The sequence below is a fragment of the Scomber scombrus genome, chromosome 16, assembly GCF_963691925.1.
Source record: "Scomber scombrus chromosome 16, fScoSco1.1, whole genome shotgun sequence".
Classification (NCBI taxonomy): Eukaryota; Metazoa; Chordata; class Actinopteri; order Scombriformes; family Scombridae; genus Scomber; species Scomber scombrus.
The window spans coordinates 21,175,762-21,194,111 of record NC_084985.1 but is presented as its reverse complement, the minus strand read 5'-3'; the positions used below and the strand labels follow the sequence as shown (position 1 = coordinate 21,194,111).

The window sequence follows — 18,350 nt, the reverse complement described above, 5'->3', positions numbered from 1 at the left end:
AGAGAAAAGAGAGAAGGAGTTTTCTCTGTTTGCGTATGAATTGAAAAGGTACAGACACACACACCAGGAAGGTACAGCTAGAGGAAAGAGGTGGTAAATGTAAATAAAATGAACATATCTTATCCTCTTTATACTGAAAACCTCACCCACCAGAGAATCCCCCCTCTTCGATCAAAGCACCCGCTTTAAAAACCCACCACAAAGAGCAGAATCTAGCACACAAAGCGTATAGAAAAAACCACAGGCCTTTAAATAGATAGCTGAAAAAGAGAAGTGTGAAGTGGACAGAGATACGCAGAGAGAGAGACAGAGGGAGAAAGAGCGAGAGCAGAAGTTCGCATCAGTCTCTAAGAAAAGCAGAGAGTGGCAACTAGTGCCACTGTGGGACTCCAGCTATCGCTCTGAGCCGAGCTAACCTGGGATTAACTGACAGCAACGATTTCACAGAGCGCAGAGGAGGGAAAGAGAGGAGGCAGACAGGACCGAGAAGAAGAAACTAAAGACAAAGGAAGGATCGAAGCACTGTAGTAAAACAGGGTAAGAGGAGAAAGGTGTGAGAAGCTGCTGGTCCTGCTTTTAATTGCATCTTTGTGTTTATTAAATGGTGAAAGTGGTTGCTGTTTGAGGCTTATAATAGTAAAGATTAATGTATCAGATCACTGTTGTAAGCTGCTGACCCGGTGTGTGAGCAAGCTGCATGCTTTTTTTCATCCACATCTTCTGCTGAGATGAGCAGACGATATTACCAGGCCAACGGTATCCTGGCAACCATCAGCCAAGCGCTGCTCTCGGGATGGACCACATGCTGCTCCAGACTCGCTGTGTGTGTTAACGTGTGTGTATATATACGTGTGTGTGGCTACCTATAACAAATACACACACACACACACGCTCTCCTATTCACATGTCAGAAGGCTTTCACTGCTTTCTACAGGACTCTGATTTGAATCTCAGCTTGACTTCGCCTTTGCAATCACCTTGTCAGACTGGAGATATGAATCTGTTATTCATATATTCATATAGCAGCGTTTCAGCATGTATCTTGGAGCAGGTGGTCTAAAAGTCAGGAGGAGACAGAATGTATTTTTACACATTTGGACCGATGCTCACAGGTTACAGCAGTGACTCAGCGTACAGCTCTGCTTCTCAGCCCTCCAGTGTTATTGACGCTACTCAACAGATTTTCTAGATCCAGTAGACAAATACTACAGCAGATACTCTACTGGGAATGTCAGCAAGCTGCCTCAGCGACTGGGCAGTGCAACTCAATTCCTTCTTCCTCCCCTTCCTCCATAAACACTTCAGTGCTGCGTTGCAACACCCGTTCTTGCTGAGTAACAGTGAAAAGACCGGGCTTTTTTTGCAGGACGGTGGCATCTCGTAAACATGCTAATGCTAGCCATAAATCACTCTCGCAGGGGAAACTGATAGGCCTCCGCTGTGTGCTAACATAGCACATTAACACAGAGGGTACGGCAGAGGAAGTGAAACTTGGCAGCTGTTTACCTTCTTCTGCTGTAGTCCTTCTATGGTTGAGCGTGGGTGACAATTGAGAAGGGAGGCCTCATTTTTATTCATCTTCGGAATTTCAATTCCACTTGTTTTTAAAAAAAAATGTCCTAAATGTTTATTATGCAACACCCACACACACACACAATCCTTTCCCTGTTTAAAACAAAGACCCACTAGCATGGTCTTAAAGGAATAGTCATTTTGGAGTTATTCATTGTTGTTCAGTAATATGGGAAAATTGAAACCAGTTAGATTTGCATCAAGAGAGGAAGCAAGGAAACAGCCTGGCTCTGATCACAAAACTTGCCAGCAGCACCTTTAAATCTCACTGATTGACATTTTACATCTTGTTTGTTAAATCTGTACAAAAACCAAAGTGAAAAAATGTGAATTTATGGTTTATGGGGGATGACTATTTCTTGGCTTCTCCAGTTTATACACTTTGTATGGAAGAAATAAACAAGACTTAATGATAGAGTATAATTAGTGAGCTTCAGAGGTGCCACCATGTGGATTTTGTTATTTTTGGACAGAGCCAGGCTTGCTGTTTCAACCATGTGTCCACTCTTTATGCTAAACTAAGCTAACCACTTACCGGTTCTCAAGTGGTCTCATCTAATTCTTGGCAAGAATAATAATTCCTAAAATGTCAAGCCATTACTTTACACACATTGTTTTGTTTGTCTTATAGTGCTGCACATTAACAAACAAACACGCAGACCTGTGTATACTGCCTGTCAGAGCAACAGTATAATCTAATGAAGCTTGCATCATTGGTTTCACAAAGCGCTGGCATCTGGTCTTTGGGTATGAAGTATAAAGAGCCTTACTTGTCATAAAGTATGTATAGACTGCTGTACATGAAGAGCATTAGCAGAGAGTAGCCCGTGCATAGCAGGCTTTTATTAGGTTACTATAGTAATGTAAATGGATTAAAACCACCACTCAGCTCTACTGACTCCCAATGAGAGAGCTAAATGATTCACTACTGGATTTAGGCCCCTCTCTAATCAAATACAGCGCATGCGGTGTATCGGATGCAAATTGTGATCAGTGTCATTTATGACTGAAATGTCTGACTTTACTTGAGACGTATTGCTTAGACAGAAAAATAGAGGAGGAAAGGAAGGAGGGATAATTAGAGAAGCACAGATGGGTAAGAAAATGAAACACTCACAACCTGCTGTGTTCTCCATGTGCATTTGTGTATTTTCATTTGCGTTGCCAGGTTCTGCGTACTGTATGCATTTTGTTGTTTCCTCCCGTCCAGGTCGCCAGCCATGGGGAACCTCATTAAGGTCCTTGGCAAGGATTTAGAGAACTGTCCACATTTTTTCCTGGACTTTGAAAGTAAGTGAGCGCCGGGGTGCGTGCACGTGTCTGTGTGCTTGAAATGTGAGCGCACGTGTGTGTGTGGAGCAGAGGCATTCAGCGGGAGGTCGCTGGGTGGGGTCAGTGGAGGTATATTTGGTTGTGAGCTGCTGAGTTGTTGATGGTGTGATGAAGTGTTGTTGTGGGTGTGGTTTGTCATTATCAGGCGCTCTCTAGTCCCACTCTCAGTGCTTTCATCCAATCGGTTTTCCATCCAGTGATGATATAAATATGCAGTGTGTAGGCGTAAATAAAATGGTGCGTAGGTATTTAAAGTGACCAGAGAAAAACAAGCATTAGTAGGAATCAACAGCAATTACATTTTCAGAGAAGTGATCACATATACTGTTATATCCTTAAATAACGTCTGCCTTATTCCTCACTACATGCAAGTGTGCGCTCCATCAGAAAGTAATTGTATTGGATTATATCTGTTTCAATACTATTGATTAAAATCTCCAAAGAAAGGTTAACTGAGACTGAATAAGAATCATTTGAGACCAAAAAAGGACCTCAAAAACGAAATCTATAAAAATAAATAAATCATAACGTCACACTACACTGAATGCACCACTCGATTACATATTTTTGTGCTTTTTCACTGATGGAAATTTCTCTTTTGACATCTCTCTTTTTGAGTTTCGCTGCTCCAGTTCTAAGTGACTGTTTTAACACCGCGCTCTTGTCATGGGGGGTAACTACTGCCCACAATTAGGGCACTTTTATTTTTGGCTTATTTTTTGGGTTTCAAATGACTTTTAATCTCTCTAAATGTATTTGTTTTTTGTTTGATTCTTGGCAGATCTTGCTCAACTCCTTTTGAAATAACTATAATCCATAGTATGTAACAAAATGTAAGCCATAACTTCTTGTATTTATATGTTTTAAACAAAAATTCTGCAAATAACAACTAGACTGTAATTTGACTTCAACATTAGACCTTTAAATTGAGGAACTGCTATCATCAGTGCCACCGAATCAAGGACTTCATCACTTTAAAGCAAACAAATACAGTAAATAATAATGCACGAGTGGGATTAAAGAAGCTCTGTGTCCATGTTGCCATGCTTCACCCAGGACATACTTCCACCGCGCCATCCCAACAACTCCCTTCCATCCGGTCCCCACGCCCCACCACCTTCATCCCTCACACACACACATACACACACACACACCGCACACATACATGAACGTGCGCACAACCCCGACACCCATCCCCTCATCACCCACAGACTTCTCCCCTCTCTCTGTTCCAGGGGGCTCATGGGAAACCTCCTGAAAGTGCTGGCTTGCGCCGAACTTGAGCATGGCCCAATAGTTTTCCTTGACTTTGAACGTGAGACCATCCGCTTCTTATTTTTTTTTGAGTTATCTCTTTCTCTCTGTTGCCTTTGCTTTTATTTTCTTCATTCATCAGTTTTAGCTGATCATTATATCATCTTTACGTCCTTATTTACCCTTTTTCCTACTCCGCAGCTCTCCTCCTCCTCACCCTTTTCCTTTATCTTTTGATTTCTGCTCCGGGGACTGGCATTTGAAAGTCATTTGGCTTCCTTCTAAAGGATCCTAATTTACACACGCCATGTCTTAGGCGCAGACAGATGCACAATAGCATGGTGAGCCTGTAGCAAAATGACAACTATAATACTTTGATCTCGGCTCCTAAGCTCTAAAAACAGAGGGTAGCGGTGAATGCCAGTCCTGTGTGGGTTTCCGTTGCCTGGGGATGACGACGACTAAAAGTCTCTCGTCATCCTTCCACCTCTTCATCCCATCCCCTATTGTGTGACCTATGTCTGACCTATCTGTGTGATTGTGTGTGTGTTGCACTGAATAATGTGTGTGAGTGAGATTGAGAAAGATTGTGAAAAAGGTTTGTGAATAAAACCACCTCTGCCCCCCCCCCCCCCCCCTTTTCTCATGATAGTGAATTCTAAACTTTACACTGTGAAAATGTCCATCTTAACAAGTGACTTAATTTTGTAATCAGTGATAAAAAACTCTTTTCCAGAGTGGAAAATGAAACTAAGAGTCTACAGCCACGCTAGCAGCTACGTAGCAGTTTGTAAGCATTTAATGACAGTTCATACAATAACTGAGTCATCTCACTAAACAAATAAAAATGTCAACCCAATGGTGATGCTAGAGGAAAGGTTTGTGGATCATCAAAGTCATTAGGATTCATCCTCTGGGGAACATGAGTATTTGTAGAAAATGTCATGTCAATCCGGCCAATAGTTTTTGATGTTAATGTGGCTAAAAATCAAAATCAATATGTGTCATTGTTTTCATGAATCAATTAATTTCCTTGACAGAAGTCATCTTTGGCAAAGAAATTCCCACTAAAGATTTTAGAGCGGATTACGAGACTAATTGAAATGTTAAGATGGGGATGTTTTGCAGCGTCTCCCGACGTTTTCTGCCCTTCCTCGACCACTTTCCCTCCTTTTAACAGCTGGCTTCCTCCTCCTTTACTGACTGTATATTAACGTGAGAGTAGGAGAGCTCACTGCTGGCAAGAGACGTCAGCTGCCGAATAGCTTGAATTTCCCCTTCATTTATTATGCCTGTGATTCACTTTACTTCAAAAGCAAGTGGAGTGAGTCAGAGTCAGGCATGGAAGCTTTAGACGCGTCCCTCCCTCACCCACCCTGCGCCATCTGTGAGCTCTCCTTCTCAACCTAGAGACACAGTCACCTCCGTCACACAGCAAGTTTGGTTTAAACTCAGTGGCCCTCATTCAACTATTTACAGCTAAATGCTAATCGTTGTATTGGGGACAAATTAAGAACATGTGGCAAATTTCCATTACACACATGAAAACCTGATGTTTGGAATTATCTGTCGGCTGTGAAAAGCTTGACGTAAAAGTTCATCTTCTGGTAAAGAAATTAGCCTTGCAGCACTTCTAAAGCCCACAAATTAACTAGTTATCATTTAATTCAATCAAAAACCAAAGTATAATATTGACAGTTTGTAATTTTACAGGGAGTTAGACCTTTCAGGCACTGTGAATGCTAAGTAAAGACCTTCAGAGAGAGCTTGGTTAGCTGTTAGCCACATTTCCAGTCATGCTAAGCTAATCGTCTCCTGGCTGCAGCTGCATATTTAACATACGCATAAGCAAATGCTAGCAATATTATCATCTAACTCTGCAAGAAGGTGAATAAACATATTTCTCAAAATGCCAAACTATTCATTTAATGCTATGAGGACATGCTATCCTCATTGAGTTATTATGTAACAACTTAGTAAATAAAAGGCGTTGTTGTTCACCAGAAGAATGCAGCAGCACATTAATGACAAGTCATCACTAAAAAAACGTTAAAAAGGCTCGCTGTGATTACTATGGCAGCTGGTGTGCATGTATGTTAGCAAATATTACATGATTACTATTTCTCTGCAGGAAGGCAACGCCTCAGGGTGCAAAAATAATCAGTGGCGCTACCGCATGTAGAGAGCTGGCTGGGCACACTCCCACTCTCACTTTATACCTGAGTCACACATTGAGACTGATAGCTCCAAAAAAGGAAAACCAAACACAATGATGACAAAAGAGGACTCATCTTAAATTGCGTCCCTCAAACACTTATCCCTCCTTGTATGCATGCAGCGCGCCACATGGGCAAATAAAGCAGAACTGTGACTGGGAAGTGCCCCGCAGCAAAGCACTGAATTTACAGTACAGTGTGTGTGTGCGCGTGAAAGTAGGAAAGAGAAAGACTGAGCATGCCCAGGGGTTGTCCTCCCTGCTGCTTGTTTGTTTTAACATTTCTAACAATTAAACCTCAAGGGCAAAAAAAAAAGTCTGTATCCTTTCATAGTGTTGCAGAGTGAAATAGAAAGTGAGAAAAAGATGGATACGACTATAACATCAATCTTATGGGACAATTACACCTTTCCAAGCCTGTATAAATCTCTGCTGAATGAGAGTTCAGAGGATTACAGTCCAGGAGTCAGACAAATTGTCCAAGTGCTGCAATCTAGACTCTTTTACTGCGCCTGAAAACTGTCAAAATGTTAAACGATTAGCTGTAAGATCCTCATCCAAATGATTCCCTGAAGTGAAACTGATTTGTCGTGTGACTACACACTGTAATCAAACCTCACTGTGTGACCGAGCATGGCTCGCAGGTCTCTTGATATTATTCTATGACAGATAAATTATGTAATTCACTTACTGGCCAGATTTTGATCTTAGATGTGTGCGGCTGCAACTTGAATCCACTAACACAAATGAAATGTAATAACTTTTACTTGTAGGGATGCTTTGCTTTTATTGCTGTCATGTAGTGAGAAATTAGTTATCTCAGTTTTATCTGGCCCTTTAGGATATCATCTTCTTTCCTCACTAACCTCCTCCTCTACTTTTTCTTCTCATTTTCTTCCATTTCCCTCTGGTCCATCTCTCTCTCTGCTGACAACATCCATCTCTCCACCCATTTTTCTTTCCCTCTTCTCTGCCCCTTCCCCTAATCTTTTCATCCCTTCCTGTGCCTCACATCACACTTTCACCTCTCTCTCTCTCTCTCTCTCTCTCTCTCTCTCTCTCTCTCTCTCTCTCTCTCTCTCTCTCTCTCTCTCTCTCTCTCTCTCTCTCTCTCTCTCTCTCTCTCTCTCTCTCTCTCTCTCTCTCTCTCTCTCTCTCTCTCTCTCTCTCTCTCTCTCTCTCTCTCTCTCTCTCTCTCTCTCGTCTTCCTTGCTTCCTCCCTCCCAGATGCCCAGCCCACGGAGGCAGAGACAGCCGTGTGGAACCAGGTCAGCGCTGTGCTGGAGGAGGCTCATGGGATACTAGCCGAGCTGCAGTCTTATAATGGCGCGGGCCAGGAGATACGAGAAGTGAGCAGGAAGCACACACGAAGCAGTCGATAAGTGCAGCACATCAATAAACTGCCAGAGCCGCAGAGCAGCGATGAAACATAACACTCATGTGTGATTTTTACAGGATGAAATCCTGACATATAGTGTACAGTATGCAGTATGCTCTAAATATAGGCACAGACAGAAATGTGTGAAAGTATTTTTTCAAACAAAAACATTTGATGCAATATGTTGTTTTTGGTGGCAATGCAGGGTGGGAAATTAGCACCAGCCACCATCCAAATGCTGGTAAAATGTGAAAGTGGCTGATAGATTTCAGGCACAAAATGATGATTTACTATTGGGCATTTATTTGTCAGTGGCTGGTAGATGTTCACATTTTAAAAAGTTAATTTCCTACCCTGCAGTGTTATGGTAGAGGCATAACTATCATCTATTAGAGAACTGCTGTGCTGGACTTCATGACCAGCAGCTACAGTGTGTTCAAATTTAGCTTTTCCTCAGCGACACATGGCTGCAAAGCAGTTCCCTCTGCAGTATCAACCACCGCTGCTGACTGCTCAGCTGTTGGCGCTGTTCTGCTTGTTAACAAATAGTGCTGAATCGTTTTCCTCTCCTTACTTCCTAACCTTGAGGACTTGGAAAGTTTTCTTAAGAACAGACACTTAGCTATCCGCTGAACTATACTTCACCTGTGTTGATCTTTTTTTTCTTACACGAGCACCTGCAGAGTAGTATTTTATTGATAACTTAATTTGAATCGTCATTATCATCATGTCATTGTCATTAGATTTTGACTGCCTATCTCTTCAACATCTATTTATTAACAACTTATTAATATTTAAAACTGCAGATATGATGATTAAAATCCTTTATTAATGACTTATCAACAGTTATAACTGCATTATTACCAAAAAAGAGGGATTTTTGTGGGGTTTCTTACAACCTGGCAACCCAAAGTTTTCTCATTAATGACTACTTTTTAGTAGTAAATGCTGTTTTAACCACTGAAAAGCCATTAAATACAATTATAAACCCCTAATATGTGGCTTATAGAGAGAAAAATAGGTATTCCTTGATACAGTCTGTCCCATCTCAATATTTGCTGAACTGAAATCACTGCAGTAGTAGTAGCAAAGTTGAAAGTGAAAATGTTTTACTAAAGTGAAATATCACTCTAAGGAAGAGCGACAGGGAGCTTTCAGATCAGTTTTTGGAAAGTAACATCTGTGCATCTACCCGTGTTCCTCACCTGCAGGCCATTCAGAACCCAGGCGACCTTGCTCTTCAGGAGAAGGCCTGGAACGCAGTCTGCCCCCTGGTGGCCAAGCTGAAGAGGTTTTACGAGTTCTCCCTCCGACTGGGTGAGCATGGCTATGATGTACACTCTGTAGAGGGCTTTCAGGTGATGTAACACACTCTCTGGCAGATATGTTTGAAAGTCAAAGTCAAACAAGAGTTGAAATTATGGCTGCAAGCATCTAATGTCCAAACCTAAATCTGTTAAGTACATTTACTGTCAGCTAGTCAGTTATCAAAAAACCAAGACACATTAAGTCCCAATCTCATTAATGTGTCGTTGTTGAAGCTATTATACATTATTTTGCATTCTGACACAGCTGACATTTTTCTTTGGTCCCCATTTGTCAGATTTTCAGCCATAAATATGTTCTAAATGGCTGATTTTAAGTGTTTTTAAGCATTTGTGTTGTGTACAAGTGCTAAACACCGCATATGTGTTAAACACTGGTGTGACAGATTGCTACTGTACACTAACAGTAGCGGTTCCTCTGACCGCAGTGTAACATGTGACATAGGATATTTTAGTCACAACACATGTTTTACTGAAACTTAAATGGGTGGCAGTTTAATTTGAGGGTGATGAAAAGGACCCTCTTTTCATTACAAGCAAATATGACACACTCATCTTGTGTCAGTGCTGGTTCACAGCTTCAGTCCATGTTTCTGTGTGCCACCGTCGTGATTTTACATACAATTTCACTCCGACAGCATTCCTTAACACACACATACACACGCACACACACAAACACACAATATGATGTCCTCTCAGTCCTCTCAGCCATCTCTGCAGCATCCTGACCTAGCAGCCAGGCAGCCGTTGCCACGGAAACAGTGGTACATGGTCGTCCAGCACAGAAAGACAGAGAGAGAGAGAGAGAAGTATGAGCAGAGGAATAGAGTTCGACTGCCGCCTCTTCTCTGCCTTCCAATAATACTCCAATCTCATTGTGGACATTGTGTTCTCAGCTTACCACAAAATGAGGACCAACTAATAATTGATGATAATCATTCTACCTCTATGCAGATGACACAGACATCCTCATACTGCTCAGTACATGGAGAGACAATAACTTTCTCTGCCTTAACATGTAAAAAGCTGAAGAACTGCTCTTTAGCCCCCCAAAACTCTCGTCCACCCCCCAGATATCTCAGATACCTTGACATTAGACAGTAACCTCAGCTTCAATTAGCATATCATCAACATTTACAAGCATTGTCAACAGACACTTACAGTCATCCGTAAACTAAACCACCTGCCTGTCCAACCCCATCTTTACCTCCTTCTTCTCCTCTACCGTAGCATTATTGAGCCTGTTCTTCTCTATGGTGCCATCTGTTTTCTTCCATACGCTTACAGTCAGCAGTAAGAATGATTTCTTAAAGTTAACTCATTTAGCCAGCAAACTCATTAGTATTCCCACCCCCGACTTATCTGATTGTGCCACCTCATCTCTGAGCCGCAAAGCATTCACAATCACACATGACCCTGACCACCCACTCTACCAGCACTTCACCCGCCTTCCTTCTGAATGTAGGTATAAACTACCCATGTGCAGAAAGCCCCATTTTAGCAGGAGCTTTGTTCCTACAGCCATACTATCTATCCAGCTATCTATCTATCTATCTATCTATCTATCTATCTATCTATCTATCTATCTATCTATCTATCTATCTATCTATCTATCTATCTATCTATCTATCTATCTATCTATCTATCTATATCAGTGCTAATGTATCTATGAGGCAGAGCAGATATCTTGTCGTCTCTCTGATGGAGGGAGAGGATCGGATCCTAATTATGAGGAGAGTCTACAAACTAGAACAATCCTCCTCTTTTGCCCCTTGCACCATCTTTTCTAGTTTATGCTTTGATTGATTGATTTGACAAGTACAGTACAGTTAACAAACAGCTGCAGTGTGTCTATCCAATCTGTCAGTGTACCCTCAGGAATCAGTGCTCAGCACAGGGACTGTGCGCTCTGGTAGCCATCGTTCTGTGCTGACTGCAGGAGGGAGAGTGGGGTTTCTACCCAGGCCCTTTAGATAAAACGCTTCATCGCTGTATTTATAGAAGGACCTTATGCATTTTTAATGCAGACGAAGGGATGGTGCCTCCAGAGACATTGCTTCTGAGGCATTACTACTACATGCAACCTCTGAGGTTCAGCTCTGGTGTCTGATTTGTTAGAGGCACCAAGCCAGTAAAAAGGCATAGGTTCAATAGCAGGGGATATGTATGGTCACTGATACACACATGCTGCCACATGATGCTCAGGCAGCATGATCGGCCCCAGTGTGACCTCTGTGGAGTACCACTTCCATTTCATTGTTTTTTTTTTGTTTTATAGAGTGAAATGAACATGCTTCATTTTACAGGTGTAATGGTTAACATGTCGGTAATGTTTACCATGTCATCATCTTAATGATCTATGTATGTTAGTGTGTTAGCTTACATTTGAGAATTAGCACCAAGGCTGATGCGATGGGATTAGTTTGCAAGTATTTAGTCATAAACCAAATTGCTTATTTTGACTGGATGGTGGCTCTATTCTAATCTTTAGGGATCACCAAAGTTATTTGAACTCAACCCAAGGAGATGTTCGAAGCAAATTTGAGACATTTCAATGAAAAACATATATGTCAACCTTGTGGTGGTGCTAAAGAAAAGAGTCATTAGGATTCATCCTCTGTGGACCATGAATGTTAGTAGAAAATTTCATGGTAATCCATCCTATAGTTGTTGAGATATTTCAGTCTGGAGTCCTGAGCTGTGTCGCTAGTGTGGCTTAAAATGTAAGGAAGAAAAAACCTCTACATTTAGAGTTTCAAAGGCACATAGCTCCAAAGCCTAAGAGCTCTGAGGGTAGATTTCTGGTCACTTTAAATGTTAAATCTCAGCCAGATGATGTCTGCTTGAGGACCTGAGCTCTGTTCTCAGAGGGGATCCAAAGGTCTGTGCCTGAGGCCAAATCTCACTGTGCTTTAAAAGTGCTGGGTCCTGTTTAAAACCCTACAGGTGTCCATAGATGAAGTGACAAAACTGAAGTGAGGTGATTAAAATCCTGCTGCTTCTGATTCTGTCGCTGTTGCATTTTGTTTTTCAAGCTGTTGACATGAAAGAGACTTCAGATCCATGCCAGATTAGAGAGAATTACAGCAGTCCGAACACAGGGAGATTAAATCCTGTGCAGTATGACATGCAGATTTCAGCTTGTACAGATGAATTTCTAAAAATCTAAGTGTGCGTTATGTTTCGCAGAGAATGCCCTGCGCAGCCTGCTGGAGGCGCTGACAAGCCCGCCGTACGCTCCCATGCAGCACCTGGAGAGAGAGCAGGCCCTGGCCAAACAGTTTGCTGAGATTCTTCATTTTACACTCAGCTTTGATGAACTTAAGGTGAAAAGCATCAGTTTTGTTGTAATTACAGCCCACACAGACTGACCTTCACCATACTAAAAAATGAACGTATTCCTTGAACCGCCTTGTGAAAATACTTGACTTATGAACGACCTTCTGTCTCATCATGCAGATGACAAATCCAGCCATTCAGAATGACTTCAGCTACTACAGGAGGACTATCAGTAGGAACAGGCTGAACAACCAGCAGGTAAGCACTCTGAGACATTATTAGGCTGTTTAGTGCACACATGATCAAACTGCATGGCTTCACTTTCTCTGTTTAATCATTAATGACTCAAGTGGAGGTGTTCCTTTTCCTCCTAACAACACAAAGAGATGTACAATCAATATTTCATTTGCCGTTCAGGTTGCACAAATTGGAGGCAGGATCGGCCTCATCCCTACTCTTACACAAGTAGATGGCATGATAATTGGACTGAGCGATAAATGCTTTTTGAAAAACGATGACTTTTTTTCTTTTATACTAACGATGGAGTTATGTTGTATCGGCACACAGCTGGAAGCGGAGAACGAGGTCAACAATGAGATGGCCAACCGGATGTCCCTGTTCTATGCTGAAGCAACACCCATGCTGAAGACTCTGAGTAACGCCACTACCAAGTTTGTTTCAGAGGTAGATTCCTTATCCTGACAGAGTCTACACACCATTATGATGTGGTTATTACAAAGAGTGGGAACTACATGAGCTGAGCTGGAGTTTAGATTTATTGTCATGGAGATGAAGCGAGGAAGGGATTGGATGGACACCTAAAAAATGAATCACATTTGGAACATTTAGATCAGCATTACCCAAAGATGATGGCGCAATCATAAATCTGGTTTGTGATGAGTGAGTGGAGGATTTTAATCAAAACTGTAGCAGTTTATGTTGTACAAATCAACTTTAAAATTCATCAAAGGACATTATTTTAAGTATATTTCTCAGCGATGAGACATTCTGGTGATTATGGACTGACCAATAACATTAAGCCTCTGCCAATCACCTGACCTACATGCTTGTCAAATGTCAAAATGTCCTGAGCGAAATGACCAGACAGTACACGTAGAAGAGGACAAGTTTCAAACATAGTTTCTTATTTACAAGGTAGAGCATATAATACATTGGTTAATATAACATGAACTACAAGCAAACGGCTATGAAACTTTAATTAGATATTTGTGTTTTTACACCTTAAACAGATATTTATCCAACTTTTCTTTATTGTAAGATCCATCATGTGGTTGAGTCAAGTATTTACCTCAAGTGCCCTTGCTGGAAGGTTGCGTGAACACTTCCCTCTTCTCCTCTCCACAGTGTTTTAGTGTGGAGGCGGCAGTATCTCTCTAACTTTACACCTCAGTGCATCTTGATGGAACGGACATTTGAGAAATACTTTTGAAACTCATGCAAAATGTAGAGGACACGCTGGTCATGATTGCCTTTTAAGAAAGTTGCTTCACTCCGCTTATATGCTTTACTCCACTCTACAGATGTGCTTTGTCTCCACCTAGTGTTTAAATACTTTTGCTGCAGGTTTAAAAAAAGAAAAAGAAAAGGAAACTCGCTGTTTTGTGGTTTGTCTAAAAACTGAAATGAAAATCATGACATTTTTAGGCATCTACATCTCTTTTTTTTCCTTTCTTCAGAATAAGACTTTGCCCATAGAGGACACCACAGACTGTCTGAGCACCATGGCCTGTGTGTGCCGCGTCATGCTGGAGACTCCGTGAGTACTCTCCATACTTCCCCTTCTCTTACATATCCTTGTCTCCTTGCTTTCCTTTCTAAAGGTCAGAAACCTACATTTTAATTAACAAGCCCTTTCAAAGTGAACACAAAAGGGTCCTTCTCAAGTTGGAAACACTCATTCAGAGAATGAATAAAGAGCTGGACCCCGTCCTTCATGCCAAACTTAAACCACTTAACAAATCTTTTTCCCTGATTGATTTCTTTGTCATTTGCCGCTTTTTACTTGCCTTCTCTGCCTCCCCCTGAATCTTTATCCAACCCTGTTCTTTTTTTCTTGATTTATCAGACTTCTCCATGTTCTTTTGCTAAACTCATATTGTACATTCCTACCTTCCCAGAGAGTACCGTTGTCGGTTCACCAACACAGACACCATGCTGTTCTGCATGAGGGTGATGGTGGGCGTCATCATCCTCTATGACCACGTTCACCCTGTCGGGGCTTTTGCCAAGACCTCCAAAATCGATGTGAGTAACACAAATACACACGTTTTATACTTTTACATCTGTCTGATGTTTGACTTTCCTTAAAAGTAGGAAACTGGCCTGTTATGTTACCACTGTTAATACAGAAGAGCAGTCCAGCTCAGTCTACAAATCTCATAATCTTGGTGACTTGAATTCAGAGTGGTTCTAAACTGACATTTTGATCACCTACTACCGAGCAAGCATACAATTAATGATATCCCTTTATTAATATTATATTTCTTATGGCTGACAATAAATCATCAGTGTGGTGTGAAACAGTATTTACTCTACAGTCTGGGCCTCTGTAGAGAGTATTAGTACTTCAGTGTTTGAAATACAGTTTTTTGGAAATTGTCCACCTTGATTAGAGGAAGATTTGATGGAAAATGCTAAATCCATCAAATGATTATGTTTTTTTGGGGGTAATGTTCATAAACAGCAGAAAAAAAGGTTGCAATCCTGAGCCTTAATTATAATATGGCAGCAGCAATATTAGCTTTGATATTGATGCATATGTCTAACCAAGTGGGTCCCAAAGGTGTTCCAGGATATGTTGAGGGGCCAAAATACGATTAGATTAAGTGAAAACTGTCACACACAAGTCATGTTTTTTTCATGTTTTCTCAGTTTAAAAAAATGGAATACTTTGAGCCCTCCAAACTGGAAAAACCCCTCCAAGTCAAACAATTTAGATGGAATCATCTGGAAAGAACTGTCCACACAATAGCCATAACCTCTGATAGTGGTCATTAGAAGATTTTGTTTCATTTTAAGCAGTCACAAGCAAAAACAAGTTCAAACCACAAGTTTAAGCTTGTAAAATCATGATTTATTATGTATGACACATATTCAATCTTACATTTGTAGATGTGTTTTTGGGTCAGCATTTCGTCATTGTGTAAGTATGGGTGCATGCGTGTGCGTGTGTGTGTGGCTGCTGCACGAGCAACAGCAGGACATGAGATGGATCTGAGGCTACTGACCTTTTCTCTAACGTCTGTGTTGTCTTTGTGCCTCGCAGATGAAGGGCTGCATCAAGGTGCTGAAAGAGCAACCGTCCAACAGTGTGGAGGGACTTCTGAACGCACTGAGGTTTGTATGAACGTGCGTGACGTCCACAAACATGACGCACGACGACTCGTAAGAGCTTTCTGATTCCAGCACGTTTTCTTTTCCTCTTTTTTTCCCCCAGGTACACGACACGGCATCTAAATGATGACAGCACCTCCAAACAAATCAGGGCCCTCCTGCAATGAGAAAGAGGAGAGCGGTGGAGGGAGGGAGGGAGGAAAGAAGGAGTGCACTTGAAGGAGGAGGAAAAAAGAGGAGGAAACAAACGCCAGTGGCTGATAAACCAGTTTGTTTACAACGAACAAAGAAAGTCATCTCTAGGTTAAAGAGAAACCTGATGATAATAAGAAGAGGAAAATAATTATATATATTGTCAGCTGTCCATCATTCTGTCTCTCATTTTGTAAAGTAAGAAAAGAGAAAAAAAAAGCCAGAAAAGAAAATATAGATATATATTAAAACAAGTGAAACACAAACAGCAGATGAAAATAGGTAGGATTAAAGACTAAGAGGAAGCTATATTGAAAATTAAGGTCAGAACCGAAGCAAAGGCGAAGTGAAAAAGTACAAAAAATAAAGGGTTCATATCACAGCAGTAGTCTGACAAGTATTTTTGCACACACCTTGAAAGCGACACCATCTCCTTTTTCCCTGAAATCTGATCCCAAACTGATTCCATGAGACTTCACGTGCGCTCACCCCACCTCACACACACACACACACACTCAGTTTACCCGAAGGAGTTTTTTAGCTCTCGAGGTTGCAGATGTGGTGGTGTGGCGCGGCTCCTCCCGTCTCCTCCAGCTGCACTGATCTCCACCCACAGGTGACTTGTGAAGCAATGTGATGGACACACTCCGGAGATTTGCTTCCACTTGTTTCATTTCTTTTTTCTTTTTTTTGCTACATGAGTGCAGCTGGAAGATAGGAGCCGAAAGGAGGAGATAAAGTGACAGTCTCCTTTTTTTCCCCCCTAAATATCATCCTCATTGTCCCCATCACCTCCCTTTCCACCCATCCATCCATCTGTGGGATATGTGGTTTCTTTTTCCATGGCACAAAAATACTCCATCTACGGTGTGTGCCCTTGCGCTGTGTATGTTCCAGCACAAAACATCTCGTGAGTCGTCTGGCTTTACTTGAACTATAGCGTTCACTCTCTCTCCATGGTGCTAATGTGGTTTAGATATCACAGTACTAGCTTGTTAGATATCATTTGCCTGTGAACGACGTGAGAAGAACTTTTTTTCATCCCCCCCTTTTTTTGCACTAATACTTAAACGATGAAAGCAGCTGTCACCGTCAGATCTGCTTTTTTCCGCTGCTTCTTTGTGATTTCAACATTAGTGCAGAAACAGGGACAGGACCGAGGATTTCACACGCTTAATCGACTTGTAAAACCGCAACTGAGAAACCACAGCACACTTATTTTTCACCCAGTGCCAAAGCTGGTTGGTTTACGCTCGTATGACATCATCAAGCCAGGCCTGAGGAGGAGAAGGGTTTTTTTTTTGAGGGGATGGAGTCTTATAAAACATCACATACACACACGACACACATACACATACACACACAAAAGTCAGAAGATGGTCAAATTTACACACATGCATTAAAAGGGAGAGATCTGAGTGCTCCTGTGTAAATATGTGACGCTTTTCTTATCAGGCATCTACATGGTCCGCTTAGATCCTCAAGGGGAAAAACACAAAAAAAAACATCTGCATTCAGTCAACTAGAGTCATTAATTTTAGTACGAGGTTGATAAAGAACTAGGAACATTAAATAAATGGGAAATAAAAATGAAAATAAAAAAAGGAGATTTAAAAAAGAAGTGCTGTACTTTGGATGTCTATAGCCCTTAGTCTAACTTAATTTGATCTTATAATATATTTTCTATACAGGGGTATGTGCACAAGCATATTCTGTATAAATATATAGATGGCATGTTGTAAAAGTTCTGACAGAAATGTGTAAATAAGGTGTTTTTATTCATTTTTAATTGTTCAGTGACGCTGAAATGGGTATGTGTTGTCTCTCAGAATTACCATGCGTTTGGCTTGGACCATCGGACTTGCCGTAGTCATAGGTTTCAGAAATTCAGCTTCATTATGGCGAATGAACCAGGGGGAGGGGAGGGACGCTATGAAGTGGTGGTGGGGGGGTGGGGGGGGGGCTGTCCATTTGCTTGTTATTTTGTACATTTTGTGCAACAATAAACTTGTCATTTATTACATTCAACCACTGATGTTTGTGTGTTTATGTGGAGCTTTAGTGCTCCTTCTACACTATGCTATGAGTCAACACGGTTACTCATATAATTGTGTTAATATGGGAACAGATTTTATCATCAAATTACCTTTAAGCACCGATGATGATATGCAACACACTAGACCAGCGCTCAGTCAGGTAATGGAGCATCTCAACTGGTGCAGTTGGTTGGAGCTGCCCTGCTTATGAGTAGGACTACGAGCTTTGGAGCATGATCACCCTACAATGTCATCTGATCCTTCAACTCTTCTAACATAAATCTGAGATTAATGGGAGCCTTTAGAGGATAAGTGGAAAAGAAAATGGATGGTACATACTATAATATATCAACCCTATGCCACTTTTAGCCTGTCAAAAATAACAGCATTTAGGGTTATGGTTAGGGTTAGGG

General features: G+C 41.4%; 1 protein-coding gene across 1 annotated transcript; it reads left to right on the top strand.

Moving 5' to 3' along the window:
* Nucleotides 1-307: 307 nt before the first annotated feature.
* On the top strand, nt 308-17,811 carry fam49al (family with sequence similarity 49 member A, like). The gene is made up of 11 exons (XM_062435650.1): nt 308-537; nt 4,140-4,219; nt 7,601-7,722; nt 8,963-9,068; nt 12,266-12,402; nt 12,536-12,613; nt 12,923-13,039; nt 14,053-14,132; nt 14,494-14,620; nt 15,642-15,712; nt 15,813-17,811. The coding sequence occupies exons 2-11, from the start codon at nt 4,147-4,149 to the stop codon at nt 15,874-15,876; spliced, it is 975 nt and encodes a 324-aa protein (XP_062291634.1). The 5' UTR covers nt 308-537; nt 4,140-4,146; the 3' UTR covers nt 15,877-17,811.
* Nucleotides 17,812-18,350: the final 539 nt, after the last annotated feature.